Raw genomic sequence first — 15,593 nt, 5'->3', positions numbered from 1 at the left:
GGAGTGAGTACGGGAATCCACTGAAGATTTGCCAAGGTCTGAAAGCACGATTTGTGCAACCACCTCAAGAAGCATGCTCCTGTTGAGGTCCTAGTCACGGAGAACAAAAGGCTAACCGTTGATGACATCTGTAACCTCATTGGATTCTCGCATTGCATCCCCGGGTTCGATTCCCGGCGGGAACTCATGTGGTTTGGATTCCACGTTAATCAGTAGGTCCACGTCTCATATAGCCTCGCTGCTGAACGGGACGTTAAACTCAAAATCAACTTAACTCTCGCATTGCATCGTGGAAAGAATTTTGACAATCACTTGAAATTGTCATGATCGGTTTAAGAAGTATTTTTACAGGATAAGAAAACATCGAAGTGGGCCCTCATTTATTCTGCTCGTAAGAACTATCCTTCAATGACTTCTGTACCTTTTGAAAAGTAAAGGATTTATTCTGTCGAATGAATCGTTTACTTTACAGTCGAGATGTAACATTGTCGAAGGTCTAAAGCATGCCCCCCACAAAAAGGCTTCTCAAGCCACTTTTGATAGTGAGATACAAAAATTTCAGTGTCGTGTAGAAATGGGAATTTTGTCGAAATATATAACTGACAGAAACATATAACTTGAAAGTTGAAACCTGTGGGAGTTATAGGAAAGCTATACGTACTTTTGATGATTACTTAAATAATACCTTAAAATGATTCATACTAAAGATGATGACAAGCCATTGTTGAAATGTATATGAACAAGATTAAAGTAAGTGTTTGGCTGAGTTCAATCATATTAATATTCAGTATGCATTGTATAGCTTCATTAAGTATATTAATGTTAATTTTAACAGATTACTTTTATTCACTTTTATTTTTCTAGGTTTTTGGATACCACAAATATGAAAAACCGCATCTTACACTTTGAGAATGCAATTAACGATATTATTAACACTTATAAGGTGGTCCGGAAGTGGGCGAACCCCCCCCCCCCTTAGTTTCAACAGTATAGTGTTAGTTATGGTAGAATGTCTGTATACAGTTACCTTGAAGTCTTAAGAGTCATAAACTTCGGTATGATCACCATCCATGTCGTAACACAGCTGAATTCTGCGCCAAGTTCTTGCAGATGTTTTGCGGTGATACTCCGGAGTCACGAGGGTGAAGGCGTATTCCACGGCTGCTCGTAATTCCTGCGTTGTGTGATATCGAGTGTTTCTTACTTGAGCATTGTCTAGTGTCGTCAGATCGGGACTTCTTGAAGGCCACGCACAGGGAGCTGGTGAAGATGCACAACCTCTTCCAATCCAGCCCCCAGGAAACGTCTTCAGGTAATTGCGCACGTGAATCGCGAAGTGCGCTGGTGCTCCATCCTGCTGTATAACAGTCTTTGATACTATTTTCTTCCAGTTGAGGTACCAACCACTCATTAAGCATCTTCAGATGAAGATATCCATTAACGTTGTCTTCGAAGAAGTAAGGCCCAAAAATGTGTGTTGCACTCATTCCAGCCCACACCATCACGCGTGGTGGGTTTCTCTCCATCTCTTTGTAAAACAGAGGGTTTTCCTTACACCACATTACTCCGAAGACCTTTTACGTGTTGATTTTGAAGGCGACTGCTACACTGATGTTTCCACTTCACGGCACGTTTTCCTCCGTTTTATTAGTTGACCGCCTCGGGGAAGGTCTTTCACACTGCCCGTAGCAAATCCACTTTTTTCTCATCCCAACATTGTTGCTTTTCTTGGTGGATTAATGCCAAAGCGATCTGTAAATTTCGCTTTAACACTTTCCATGGTGTCACCTGCGTAACGCCTTTCGTGAAGCCAAACCGCAACACCTTAATCTTTGTTCAACGCTATATGGACTTTGATCACACATTGTTGATTACTCCAACTTCACTGCAAATAACTGTTACCAAACAGAAAACAGCAGAAAACAATTGAACACGGATAGCAATGTTGCCAGACAATGCCAAGCAATGTTACCAAACAAATGTGGGTAAAACCTAAAACTGTCAGAAAACCGATTAGGGGTACGCCCACTTCCGGACCACGCTGTACAAACTGATATGCTTATTTTTAATACTTATTTTATACTGAAGTAGTGTTTAATAAGGACACGTAATATCTTGAAGCAGCGCATGAACATATTAAAGATATATCGCTGAAATGGTGATCACAGTGAAAATAGAAGGTTGCGAATATGCCCAGTCAAATCTTCCACAACGGTGTTTCAAAATGCTTTTGCTTCCTTAGGCAGAAATAAGGATTGAAAAGAAAGATGACAGAAAAAAATAGGAAGATATTATGTAGGTTCAATAATTAAGCACAGTAGCTGTACTGATATGTATACGCGGCTCGGCATTAAGTTCTAACGGATTTAAGGCTTATCCTCGTGTTTTTTTTTTTTTTTTTTTATTTTGTTCTTCCCGTTTAATCCTTACATCCGCCGAAGAGCCCAAAGCGCTATGAATCGTCGTGTGAAAGAATTGGCTAATTTGATTGGTGAGTTCATAATCCTTTATTTTTCTAGAATACTTCTGATCTAACTCTAATATATGTCACACATGTGTGACGTGAACGTGTTGCTTGGCTGTAATTGTTGCATTTTCGTTTTCCACCACAATTAACGTAGGTTCAGTTGACCATGTGCTTGGACGTTGCAATCCCCAGCCAACTGCATCCAGTTTCTACTTTGTATTCCAATCTCAGCGAGATCCATCTTAATATTGTCCTCCCATCTGCGCCTAGGTCTTCCTAATGGTCGTTTTCCGATTGGTCTTCCAGTCAAGACTTTGAAAGCGTTTCTGCTTTCTTCCATTCTAGCTACATGACCCGCCCACCTAAGCCTCCTAGACTTGACGACCCTAACAATGTTGAGTAAACCATATAGCTTATGTAGTCCCTCGTTATGAAGTTTCCGCCATTCCCCATTCCCGTTCCTCTTGGGTCCGAATATTCGTCTCAGGATCTTGTTCTCAAATACTTTTAGTCTATGTTTTTCCCTCAGATTAAGTGACCATGTTTCGCAACCATGCGATTATGTATCGCAGCCATGCGCATGATTATCGTTTAAGCTTCAAATTCCTCGACAGAATTCGCGACGATAAGAGATTTTGAACCGAATAGTAACACGAATTCCCTGGTTTTAGTCGACATTTAATTTCTCCGTGAATATGATTTTCCTCTGTTAATATTGATCCTAGATATTTGAAACTATCCACTTTATCAAAAGTATTATTTAATATTTTAACGCGTCCATAATTTGCTGTATTCCGGTCCCGACGCACTTCCATGTATTTAGTTTTCTCTGCATTTACTTCTAAGCCCATGTTCCTGCAAGCGTTTAATAAGATCTTTGCATTTCTTTCCATTGTTCTCCTATCATCCCCTATTAAATTTACATCATCAGCATATGCCATAACCTGGTGAATACCGTTCAACTCTAGGCCCTGGTTGCTATCTTTGATTTTCCTTATAGTGTATTCCAGAACGAAGTTAAATAATAATGGCGACAACGCATCTCCTTGTTTCAGGCCATTTTCGACGTGAAAGTTCGTGGACAAAAATTTTCCTACCCGCACTTTACTTTGGGATTCGTTTAAACATATCTTAATTAATCTAATTAGCTTTCTCGGTATCCCAAGTTCTGTAAGAACGTTGTATAATGTTTCTCCCCTAACCGAGTCGTAGGCCCTCCTAAAATCAATAAATAGTTGATGTACCGGGGTATTGTATTCCCACTTTTTTTCGAGTATTTGGCGAATGGTAAATATTTGGTCGATAGTTGATCGATTCCATCGAAATCTGCACAGATAATCTCCAATAATTTCATCTGCGTATAGGGACAGTCTTGCTAATAGAATATTTGAAAGGATTTTATAGGATGTTGACAGAAGAGAAATGCCTCGATAATTATTACAGTCAGTTTTGTCACCTTTCTTGTGAATTGGAACAATGATTGATTCTTTCCACTCTTGTGGCAATTCTTCCTTGTTCCAGATAAGGAGAATGAGTTTGTGTATCTTGTTCCACAACTTTTCGCCTCCAGCTAAAATTAACTCATCCGGAATTTCATCTACACCCGGAGATTTGTGTTTCTTTAATTTCTTTATAGCGGTTTCTACTTCTATTCGGTTGGGTCCCGGAATATACGGTTCTGCGATGTGTATCTCCTTTTCTCCACGCACACTAGTTTTTGGTTGCGTGTTAAGCAAATCGTCAAAGAAATCTTTCCATCTATTTAAGATGCTATCCGTATCAGTGAGAATTGTACCGTCAGATTTTTTTTTATAAGCACGAGGTTGATAGCCTTCCTTAAATTCGTTGATTCCCTTATACGGTTTGGGTACAAAACCTCGCGGACCAAAATCTCGCTGGGCCGAAACCTTGCCGCCCAAAACCTCACGGGACAAAATCTCGCCTGGCCAAAAGCTCGCGCCCCAAAATATCGCCATACCCAAAATCTCGCCTGACCAAAACCTCGTTGTAATGATCTCGCGACACAGAATCTCGCCTGGTCTAAATTAAGCGAGACGTAGTGTCGCCTGGGAAGAAATGTCGTCAGGATAAAACCTCTTCACGACGATTTCTTCAATGTAGAATGTTCTATATATCACTATATGTATATATTTAGTAATAACACATAATTACATTAAAATAATGACACGAAAAATTCTAATGCATGCTTTGGAAATCTATATATATATAAATTAAATGACTATGTTTGTTACATTATACCTCTTGAGCCATCCTACCGATCTCAATCAAATTTTCAACATAGATGAGGTTCGAGCCTAGGATGTCTTTTATAATTTCACTTTGTCGGCACAACAAAAGGGAATGGGATATATATATATATATATATATATATATATATATATATATATATACAGAGCCGTAGCTAGAGATTTCGACGCCCCTACTCTCACTACAACAAGCTCTTCCATCCTTTGTTTCTTTTTACTTATAAGGAAAGCAGCAGATATTGTTATATTACACTGAATTTTTATTAAGCTGTAGGAGAGATTTTGGCCCACGAGGTTTTGGCGGCGAGGTTTCGGCCACGCGATGATTTTGGGTGGCGAGGTTTTGGTCCGGCGAGATTTTGTCCCGCGAGGTTTTAGGCGGCGATGTTTGGGCCGCGAGATTTTGTCCGTATCTCCCTTATACATGTCCCGGATGTTTTTATTTTTACTATTATCTTCAAGTTCCTTAATTTTAGCTTTCAGAAAATTGCGTTTCTCCGTTCTAAAAGTTTTGGAGGTTTCCCGTCTGATAGCTGCGAAATTTTGTGTAGTTATTTCATTCGGATTTCGTAGCCAGCGTAATTTTGCTTGTTTTCTCTTCTCTACTAGTTTTATGCATTCCTGGTCAAACCATGGTTTGTTCCTACGTATTTCCGCGTGTCCTAATTTTTCTTTTGCTGAAATTTTAATGCTATCTCTAATTTCAATCCAGGTATCCTCAACACTAGTGCACTCCGAATCTTCTAAAGTCGAGAATCTATTCGAAACTTCAATCTGATATTTCTCTCTTACCTGGCTCTCTTCTAATTTCTTTAAATTGAATCTCTCCGTTTTCGGACAATGAATATTACCTTTATTGAACGATAACCTCTGTCGTATTATCGCTGCTACCAGGTAGTGATCAGTGTCACAATCAGCCCCTCTAAACGACCGGACATCAATTATGCTAGATTGCCTTCTTCTATCTATTAAAACGTGATCAATTTGATTATGTATTTTTCCGTCTGGTGATGTCCAAATGTATTTATGAACGTCGCGATGTGGGAATTTTGAATTCTTTACGATTAGGTTTTTGGATGTTGCAAAGTTCACGAGTCTAACACCGTTGTCATTACTTTCCTTATGCAGACTTTCGTTCCCTATAATCGATTTGAAAATATCCTCTCGTCCTACCTTCGCATTGAAATCCCCTAATAGAATTTTCATATGGTATCGCGGTACTTGGTCAAATATCCGTTCCACTTCTTCGTAAAAACTGTCTTTTATATCGTCATCCTTATATGCATGTACATTTAAAACGATAATATCACACCACCGTCCCTTAAGAGTAATAAAAGAAAGTCTGTCAGTAACAAATTCAACCCGTTTAATTGCTGGTAATATACGTTTATGAACGAAAAGCCCTGTTCCTAACTGGTGATTTTTATTTCCTTCCCCGTAAAAGAACGTAAAATTTCCGGAATTCACAGATCCATTTCCTTCCTACCTAACTTCCTGAACTCCTACTACGTCCATCCTGTATTTCTTTAATTCACTCGTTACGGATTTTAACGTGCCTGCCCTATAAAGACTCCTAATATTCCATGTTCCAAATCTCATGTCCAGTTTCTTTTGCTGAGTTCGTGCCAAGTTATCAGTCCTTGTCCGAGGCTTTCGTGAATATTTCTGAACAAGTGCTTTTTTTTTTTTTTTTAAATACAGGATGAGGTTGTTAGCCCTACCCAAACCCCCAAGCTGGAGGACCACTCCTAGTCGGCTGTCCGCGACTGCTTATTCAGCATATTCGCAGCTAACCTCTATATCTAGAGGCCTTCTCGTCGATCCACAACCTGAGGACGCACCATGCCGTGGTGACAGGAACCCAACAAATAACGATAGATATTGATAATGTATATATTTTCGTATACGGTATATAACTAAAGGGACTCTACCGATTAGAGCGTTGAACTCACGGGTTCCATTCCCGGCCGGTACTTCTCCATTTTTGACATTTCTTTTGTATTTGTATTTCTTATGCAAAGAATAAAGAAAAGATAGAAAATAGCTCATATAAGCAAATGCTTGTGTGTGAGCCTGATTCTCGTTAATTTGTTTGTTTTTGGTTTTCTTACTGTAATATATAAGATTTATAATTCTTACTTTTAGTTAACAGTAGTTTTTTTTAAAATACTTTGATTCTTTTAACCACTGTAAAATTAACCTTTTATATACTTTGAAATTACTTTCCTGTTTGATTCGGAGTGGGAGTTCATTATAGATCTCCGGAGCTCTGTAATATGTTTGATATTTAGTTCTAGATTTACTCGTTGCTTTAATTTCTAAATTTTTGTGTGTCACATTTCTGATTATTTACATATGCTTTATTTCGCCCCAGTTGTTTCTATTCTTTTTTCGCCCCAGTTGTTTCTATTCTTTTTAACATATATTAATACCTTCTGGAAATATAATTTTGAAAGTGGTAATACTGAAAATTGGTCATAGAATCTATTTAGTCTACTGTCAAATTCTTTTTTTAAACATATTCTTACAATATTATTTTGCTAAATCATCAAAGGTTTTAAATTTTAAATGAGTAGGGTAAGCAGCATCCCAGATTAATTTACTCTCAAGTATTTATTTTGCTCAGCTCAAAGTGAACTATTGGTTTATATGCGAAGCCTATTTACCAAGTTAGTCGCGTTTTGGTGGGATGCTACTATGTGCGGGGAGAGCACCGCCGTTTTGTGCAGAGACTTTCGTCCGTTCAGTCCGCATTTAGCTGTTGGCGTATTAAGTTCGTGTTGCTTCTGCTCTGCTCATAATGCACTAACATAAGTTGTCCGATTGAAAATCTCCTCAGTTGTGAAGTAATGTCGACAATGCGATTTTTGTTTGCTGAAAACACTTAACCGATTTACATTCATCGACAACTGTGTGAAGTTCATGGTAAAGATGTGATGTGCGAAACTGGAGTGAGACGTTGGTGCCTCATGCCTAAAGATAGCTGCACAAATGTTCACAATGAAGATCCAAGTGGGCGATTGTGATGAACTGATCGTAAAAAATCAGTGACACGATTCGTGAAAATCGTCGAGTTTACTATTGCAAGAAGTTGTAACCCAAAAGTTAGGCTCCCATGTTTTGTGCAAGATGGGTTCCGGAAACTTTCACAGATTAACAGAAAACTCACCGGATAGCAGCCGCCTTGAAATTTCTTGAGGCCTATAACAAAGACGGCGATTCTCTTATTGATCATATCGTTACTAGGGACAAGACTTGGGTTAAGCACGTTAATTGTGAAACAAAAAACAATCCATGGAGTGGGGACACACCAGTTCACGCACATAAAAAAAAAAAAAAAAAAAATCTACAATAAATGGCTACTGCGTTTTGGTGTAGGGAAGATTGCTACAACAATACGTTACCGCTGAAACATATTGTAAAATAATACAGAAGTTGCGAAAATCAATTGAAAATAAACACCAAGGAAAATAGTGCAAAGTCCTGCTATTTCATGACAACGCCTACGCACACTCGGCCAAGCGAACCCACGAACTCTTGACAGGCCTTTCATTCGGAGGCTCTCGACAATCTGCCAGATGTCTAGAGTCTCACCCAAGTGACTACCACTTGTTTCCCACATGAGGACCTGGCTAGTAACGCAGCGCTTTGATGATGATGCAGACCCTTAGGATGCGTGTAGGAATGGTTTAAGTCACAGGCGGCAACTTTTTATAACAATGGATTTCGTAAAATTGTTCATCGCCTAAACCTGTAGGGTGACTATGGCGAAAAGTAGTGTAAGAATGTCGCTTCAAAATGTATATAATGAAAAAATGTCTTCTTTTATTCCCGAACGTGAATCTCTGGATATGTCATCTTTGCATAATATTGTAAGAAAACAAAAATTAAAATCATAAACAAAAATTAGTTAATCATAATTTTGATCATACTTTATGTTGTTGAAGATCATACTGCATGTGCTCGTAGTTATGTATAACTAAGGACGATATTATGCATTTTGGGCAGACAGCTGTATTTGCCAAAAGTTTTGACTACGGATGTTACTAGTTGTTCAGGGCTCTGTGCATCCATCTGGAACACGACATATTTTGCTGGAGGAAACCAATTACAAAACATTGTATGCTGGTTTTTCAGCTTATATCACGACAGAAAAGGCTGAGTGACGTGAACGATGCTTCTTCTTCTTCTTCTTATTTTTTTTTTCCAGGGTGTCTACTAAAATTCCAAAATTAAATTTCGTGATTTTTCCTTTATCAAATTATAAAATTTTGTAATATTCTCAAGAGCGAATTTGGGTGCGAATTAGGCAGAATTTTCATGCATGTGATAGAAGCGTGCTTTGCATACGATTTGGTAGCGTCTAAAGCCGACCATAGACATTTTTGGTGGTGAATTTTGACATTTTATAGAACAAAATTTTCCGGTCTGCACTTATATTTGTATAGATTTTTTAAAAAAATCGTAACCCAAAAGCTAAATTTCTTGACTTTCATGACTGTTTTCTGATTTCGTGACTCTTTCATGACTTTCGTGACCGATGGACACCCTGATTTTGAATAAATTTATATTCGTGGAATTTGTCATTTTTATTCAACTTTCTCATCGGACCATCGCTGTATTTTATGGAAGCGTTCAGATCACGGATGAATTGCTTTTTTAAAAAACATTGTCAGGGTTCCCACTCTCCCCAAAATTTCCAGAACAAATCACCAATTTTCCAGGACTTCGACACAGAAAGGCATAACAGAATTGCAACTGTAGGTTTAAAACTCACAACAGTGAAATGAAAAGTATAGTAGCTTATGCAGTGAATATTAATGCAAGTACAGTCCTAATACACAATAATTAAATACGCAAAATAGTTTTTTTTTTTTTTTTTTTTTCAGTTTTCCAACTTCCCTTGTAGTCACTCGATCCACTCACATCCAGCACATGTATTTTCATTCATTCTTTCTATATGACATTTTAATCGTACACAGAACAAATTTACAAACAACAAAAATCTATTTTTCGTACATGGCATCTTCATTGCGTGACAGTGTGATAGATGGAAAAAAAAAGGACATTTTTGGTGGTGAAATGACATTTTTATATTACAAGTTTTTCAACTGAGTATGGAGTTGTATGATTTCCTCATCTATAGACATAATCTCTTCCTTCTTTAGCGAAGCTCCTCTACGGATAGCATTTGACTTTGCCAGTAAAGTAAAGCAAGACTTCTGCTCTGGTTCATGTGCAAACTGGTTTGTTTCAGTCTCCAAAGCTTCATTTGTTCTTCCCATCAATTTCCTTTTCTTTCTCTGCAGCTGGTGTACATTTTCACTTACCTCTTTCCTCTTGCTGTGCACTTAACTTTCTCTTTGAGCACAGTTTCTGGAGGATAGTGCAAGTGAAGACAATGGGTGATATGCATAAAGATGAGTAAGTACTAGTGAGTATAATCTCACCTCTTGAATGAGATTAATCTACAAGTGAGTTCGTAGTCGTAATTCGTATGCATAAAAAGAACGCATTGTTCTCACTGTGACATCAGTTTAGTCTCATGTCAACGTTACTTTGGTGACGTTTCATACAGAAATGACGTAATGAAGCCGATGATGTGTATTTCCTTTCCTTCTTTAAATCAAGAATTCACAGGTATGCAGCGAGTGAAAACACGCTATAAAATTAGAATCAGTAGCGTCATTTACCCGCACAAAATCACGATTTTTGTTTTCTGTTGAAATAGAGATGAAAGTACGGCTACTTTTGTTTGAATATTCCAGCAATATAAAACAGTGACAACCAACTTCTCAGCACTATACAGCCACAACTCTGCTTCAAGTTTGAGGAACCAATTAGTATTGGACTATCGTCAATTATCCGCTTTGCTGGATTAAAATAATAAAAATTAGTAATATGTTTCGTTAGTCAGTCACTTTTTACTATTACTAAAGCGCTCTTTGATATCAGTCATTTTCGATCATTTTTATATTTCTCTCGCCTCCTCTTCCCCAAGTTGCAGGGCTGAATTTGGATTTACTTGGCATAGGAAGTATCACTGTTCATTTCAGTGACCCCGAAAACTATGGATTTGGTACTAATATCGGTCATTTTCGATGATCTTATATATCCACCTCCTCCTCCTCCTCCATGTTGCGAGGCATGGCATCGAAAGTGTCACTATTTATCTCAGCGACCCCGAAAACTATGGATTCGACACTGATATTGGTCATTTTTGATCATTTTTATACATCTCCTCCCTCCTCCTCTCCCAAGTTATGGGGCTGAATTTGGACTTAAACAGGAACGGAAGTGTCACTGTTCAACTCAGCAACCCGAAAAACTATGGGTTTGACACTGATATTGTTCATTGTCGTTCATTTTTATATATTTCCCCAAGTTGTTGGGCTGAATTTGGATTTAAGCAGTGTCGGAAGTGTCACTGTTCTCATCGTCTTCTAAAACTAGATTCGGCACTAATATCGGCCATTTTGGATTATTTTTAAATACCTGACCCTTCCCCAATCCTAAGTTGCACCGTCAAAGAAAGAAAAAAAATATATATCCCAGGCCCGAACCTCGTCTATGTTGGAAATTTGATCGAGATCGGTCGGTTGGTTCAAGATATTAAGAGCAATAGTATCTTTTAATTTTATATACTGTATATAAAGATAAAAAAAGGAACACTTTTGCATTTGTGATGGGGAAACAAAACAGAAGTGCTAGCTCATGGAACGGTGTTAGGGGGTTCCGGGTATTAAAAAATTGGCTGTCTTTGTTTTCCGAAAACACAGAAGACATTAAAGAACGGGAGTCAAAGTTTTAAAATAAGCAGAAAAAAATTGAGTACCTCCAAAATTATAAGAAATAGAGAAAATGATCAAATGCAATCTTGTTCCTTATAAAAAGTTACGTCTAATCACACAGAGAGAGTATACTAGAGCGCACATGCTAAAATTGGAAGTGGACGGGGCACCGGTGACCCTAAGACAGTGTCCATTATGAATTGCTAAAGAACAATAAGTGGTTCCTCCCTACATCATCATTTATTATTTATTATATTTATTTTTTATTTATTTTTTTATTTATTAAATTTATTTATCATTGAGAGTGCAATGTGACAGGTTTTGCCATTGTAGCTGTTTCTCCAGTTGTTCCCTCTTCCATTATCTGCAACAAACGTTGTACAGTACTTACAACTCATTATTCAGAGCCAGTAAATCCCAAGAAAATGCTGTGCCACCAATTGTAAATTTTGTTCTTCAAATCTATATAGACCTTTATAGTCATACGCATCAGAGTCTCTCAAACCTTCTTGTCTCCAACATCCATAAATTCAGCCATTTTGGTCCACTCTCACACACTGTGAGACAAGTGAGACTGGTACTGAGGTGGTTCAAAAAATTTGTAGATTGATTTCAGTTAGTTGAGATTATACTCAACTTTATGCATACGAAAAGTGAGAAATCACAGTTTGATTCATAAGTTCCGAGCATTTACTCAGGTGCCTAATATTAAACTTAAATGGCGTCATGTTGTCTCGCTTTTTATGCATACAATCTAGAGATTCATCTCAAAAACTTGAGCCAAGAGTAAGATTTCACTTTTACACACATCACCCATTATCCAAGAATGGGTTGACAGCCTAGTGAATGAAAGAAGAAGAGAGTTCTCCCAGCCAACCACCCTGTTCGAAGAAAAAAGGCCCACCAACCACCCACACATGCAGGATCATGACAAATTATTATTCAAGACAAAAGCAGGAATAGCAAAGAAAAATAGCAATCAATTAAAATCTTCATTATAATTATGAAAAATCTGACATTCAGTATTTCTAGAATAAATAACACTTCTGACCAGAGTATATACACTTATTAAAAATTAGAATACAGTGTAACGGTTTCGACAACTTAACGTTATCTTCATCAGAGAGTTCGTGTCTGATGAAGATAACGTTAAGTTGTCGAAACCGCTACACTGTATTCTAGTTTTTAATAAATAAGTGTATATAATCTGGTCAAAAGTGTTAATTATTCTATTAGTAAGTTCCAGAGTCAGTATTTCTGTAAATTTCAAGGACAGAAATGCATATTCAAGAACATTTCCAGGATGTTTCCAGGACAAAATCAATTCAGACATTTCCAGGACGAGTGAGAACACTGAATGTTCATGAAAAATTCACAGGTATTCACAATCATTAGCAAGTTGTATATGAGCCGTCTCTATATAACTATATGAGACGTGTAAGCTACTGCTTAACGTGGAATCCGTACATGAGCTTCTGCCGGGAATCGAACCGGGTCTACCGCTTCAATCCACATAGCCACGAGACTCACCATGGGCACCCAACTGACAAACTTTGATCACAGTTGTTCCAGTAGCTACTTGTTACTTTTATTCAGCATTGAAAGTAAAGAGATCATTTAAGTAAGAAGAAATCTAGCGACTATGCTCTAGTAATCACTATTCTAGATTAAATATTCTGGTAAGCATTTTTTTTTTTTTTTTTTCCGGGGGGCGCAGATATAAATATATACGTATATCGGTTTTCCATAACCAAATTTGAATACATAATGAGAAGGTATACACAATGTAAAAAGAAGAAAACCTAGAACAGTACGACTATTTCGTTATCCAATCAAGGATTGTGACTTCAACGATAAAGAAGTACATTCGGAGTTAAGAAAAAGAAAAGTCTCAGTTTAAAATGGTTTCTACAGTAAGGGGAAGCTCCAATAATGTATTTCTTAAAATGTTTATTTCTTAAAAGAACCTGTACTAATGAAAGCAACAAGTTATTGTTGAAATGTCTCGGTCAAGATTTTCCCAGTCGGGTTCTTACGGTGAGTATGAGCTTCGTTAACGATGTTTTCTGTCCAACTGTACCATGAAAATATGCAAGCGAACACAGCTTATATATATATATATATATATATATATATATATATATATATAACCCTGTACATTAATGTACAAATGCCCAGTGTCTCCAGCAGGTTGTACCAGTTTTTCCACTCTTTTTTATGAATTACCCCGCACAATCCTTATGGAAATTGGATTTCAGTGGAATTGCTTGAAACCATGATACGTTTATAGATATTGTGATCCTGATATAAAAACCTCAATGGCCATTCTGTTAGTGACTGGTGATTGTGCCTATTGAGACTTTTTCTCAGGATTACAATATGTACAACATATGATTTCAAGCAATTCCACCGAAATCCATAATACTGTTAACTTCGGCTGTTTTCAAAAAGTGACCCTGTAGAGGCCAAACGGTCAGTGATTGGTGGTTGTGCCCAATGAGATTTTTCCTCAGGATCACATCATCTACAACATATCGCGGTTTCAAATAAGTCCACCGAAATCCGTAATAGCGTTAACTTCTGGTATTTTCAAAAAGTGATCCTGTAGAGGCCAAACTGTCAGTGATTGGTGGTTGTGCCCATTTAGGGTTTTTCTCAGGATCACAATATCTACAACATATCACGGTTTCAAGCAATTTAACCGAAATCCAATTTTCATAAGGATTGTGCAGAGTCCTTTCAACGTAATGGCAATTTCAAGCTGTTTCAACGGGTTGAACATACAGAGTGAAGCATTAAAAACTTAACTAAGACGTCAAGAGTCCAGATTGTCAATCGGTTTTATGTTGCAGAAGGCGTTCCTAAACATTATACAAAGAGTACAGTGTCGTCCAGACACCAAGAAAATTTGTCCAGAAGCTATAGTAACAGACGACACTTTGCGCATTCTCTCTCAAAACAAGCTGATTTTTCATACCTCACATCCTTTACTGTAGTGTTTAACCACCAAAACAGTTAACTTAAAATTCTGCTTTCCAACAGAACTGTCCTTTAAAGGTTTCAAAGTGGAAAGAATGGGAAAATAAAGCTCTTTCTGTTATTTTGTCCAAATAACTAGGACATTTTCCGAGCACTTTATACAAAATTAAAGCTAGGTAATCCATTAAAACGGGAAAATAGATGATTTATTAATTCATCTAAGTGTTTGAACACTACACTTTGATAATGAATACAGCTGCATTTAATAATTATAACGGGTAGGATTTTGGAAGAGGTAGGGAATGGAAGGACTATGTGAAATGTTAAGAACTTCAAATTTTAGTGAAAGTGAAGTCTTTATTAACCAAATCAAAACATGGCTCAGTGAAAATGCTGATAAACTAAACATGTAGTGAACACTATAAAAATGGAAATGAAATTATTTCTTTTTTCTCCTATTTGTAGTTCGAGGGAAGTAAAACGGTTAAGTTGGCTTAATGTCCATTGCAGATTGGGTTGCGCTCGTGGATGTAATGCGAGTTTTGCCACCTGAACTTTTCGTCTCTTCCTTCTGAGTGATCCTATAATGGGAAAACGTCAATGATTGTTATAAATTGATTGCTTCCAGTTTGTCAAGTTGTGTGGAGATAATTACATGTACTTTACAAAAAAATGAATATACTCATCGCTGAACTCTGCTGTACCAAGTTCCAAAGTGTGTCGAAGTATCGACCGAAATTTCGGAAAAGCACAACTAGTGGTTAATATATGCATTTCGGAATGCTTTTAACTTGTAAGGAACATCCTCATTTTCTTTTTCTCCCTTCCCTCCTTCCAATATTTGAACTGGTTTTTAATACGTCATGCGAAAATGGCATTTCGTAATCAATGAAAATATCCTTCTACTTAGCAATCGTGTCTTTGTGTACCCACCTACGTTTTGAATCTACAAGAGATTGATTACCAAATTTTTGAAATATCAGAATGTGGAAAATAAACTTAAAACTAAAATTGAAAGGGAAACACATGAATCCGTCCCACATTACAATGGTGTAATAGTTGTTGAATGCACTACATCCCAAGACATCG

The 15,593-nt window shown here is 37.4% G+C and overlaps 1 protein-coding gene across 2 annotated transcripts in view; it reads right to left on the bottom strand.

Moving 5' to 3' along the window:
- LOC145662259 (ADP/ATP translocase 3-like) overlaps window positions 1-15,593 on the bottom strand; it is a 73,755-nt gene that overhangs the window by 1,428 nt on the left and 56,734 nt on the right. Inside the window, exon 5 of one of the 2 annotated variants that reach the window (XM_081727640.1) lies at window positions 14,848-15,085. The exons of the other annotated variant lie outside the window; for it this stretch is intronic. Coding sequence (XP_081583766.1) covers window positions 14,989-15,085 — 97 coding nt within the window. The 3' untranslated portion in view covers window positions 14,848-14,988. Of the gene's footprint in view, window positions 1-14,847; window positions 15,086-15,593 lie in introns of those variants that run through there. 2 annotated transcript variants of the gene reach the window in all.

The sequence above is a fragment of the Thermobia domestica genome, chromosome 10 (assembly GCF_964235325.1).
Source record: "Thermobia domestica chromosome 10, izTheDome1.hap1.1, whole genome shotgun sequence".
In the NCBI taxonomy this organism is placed as follows: Eukaryota; Metazoa; Arthropoda; class Insecta; order Zygentoma; family Lepismatidae; genus Thermobia; species Thermobia domestica.
Note: the sequence above shows the minus strand (reverse complement) of the source record. Positions and strands in the feature narration are given on the sequence as shown.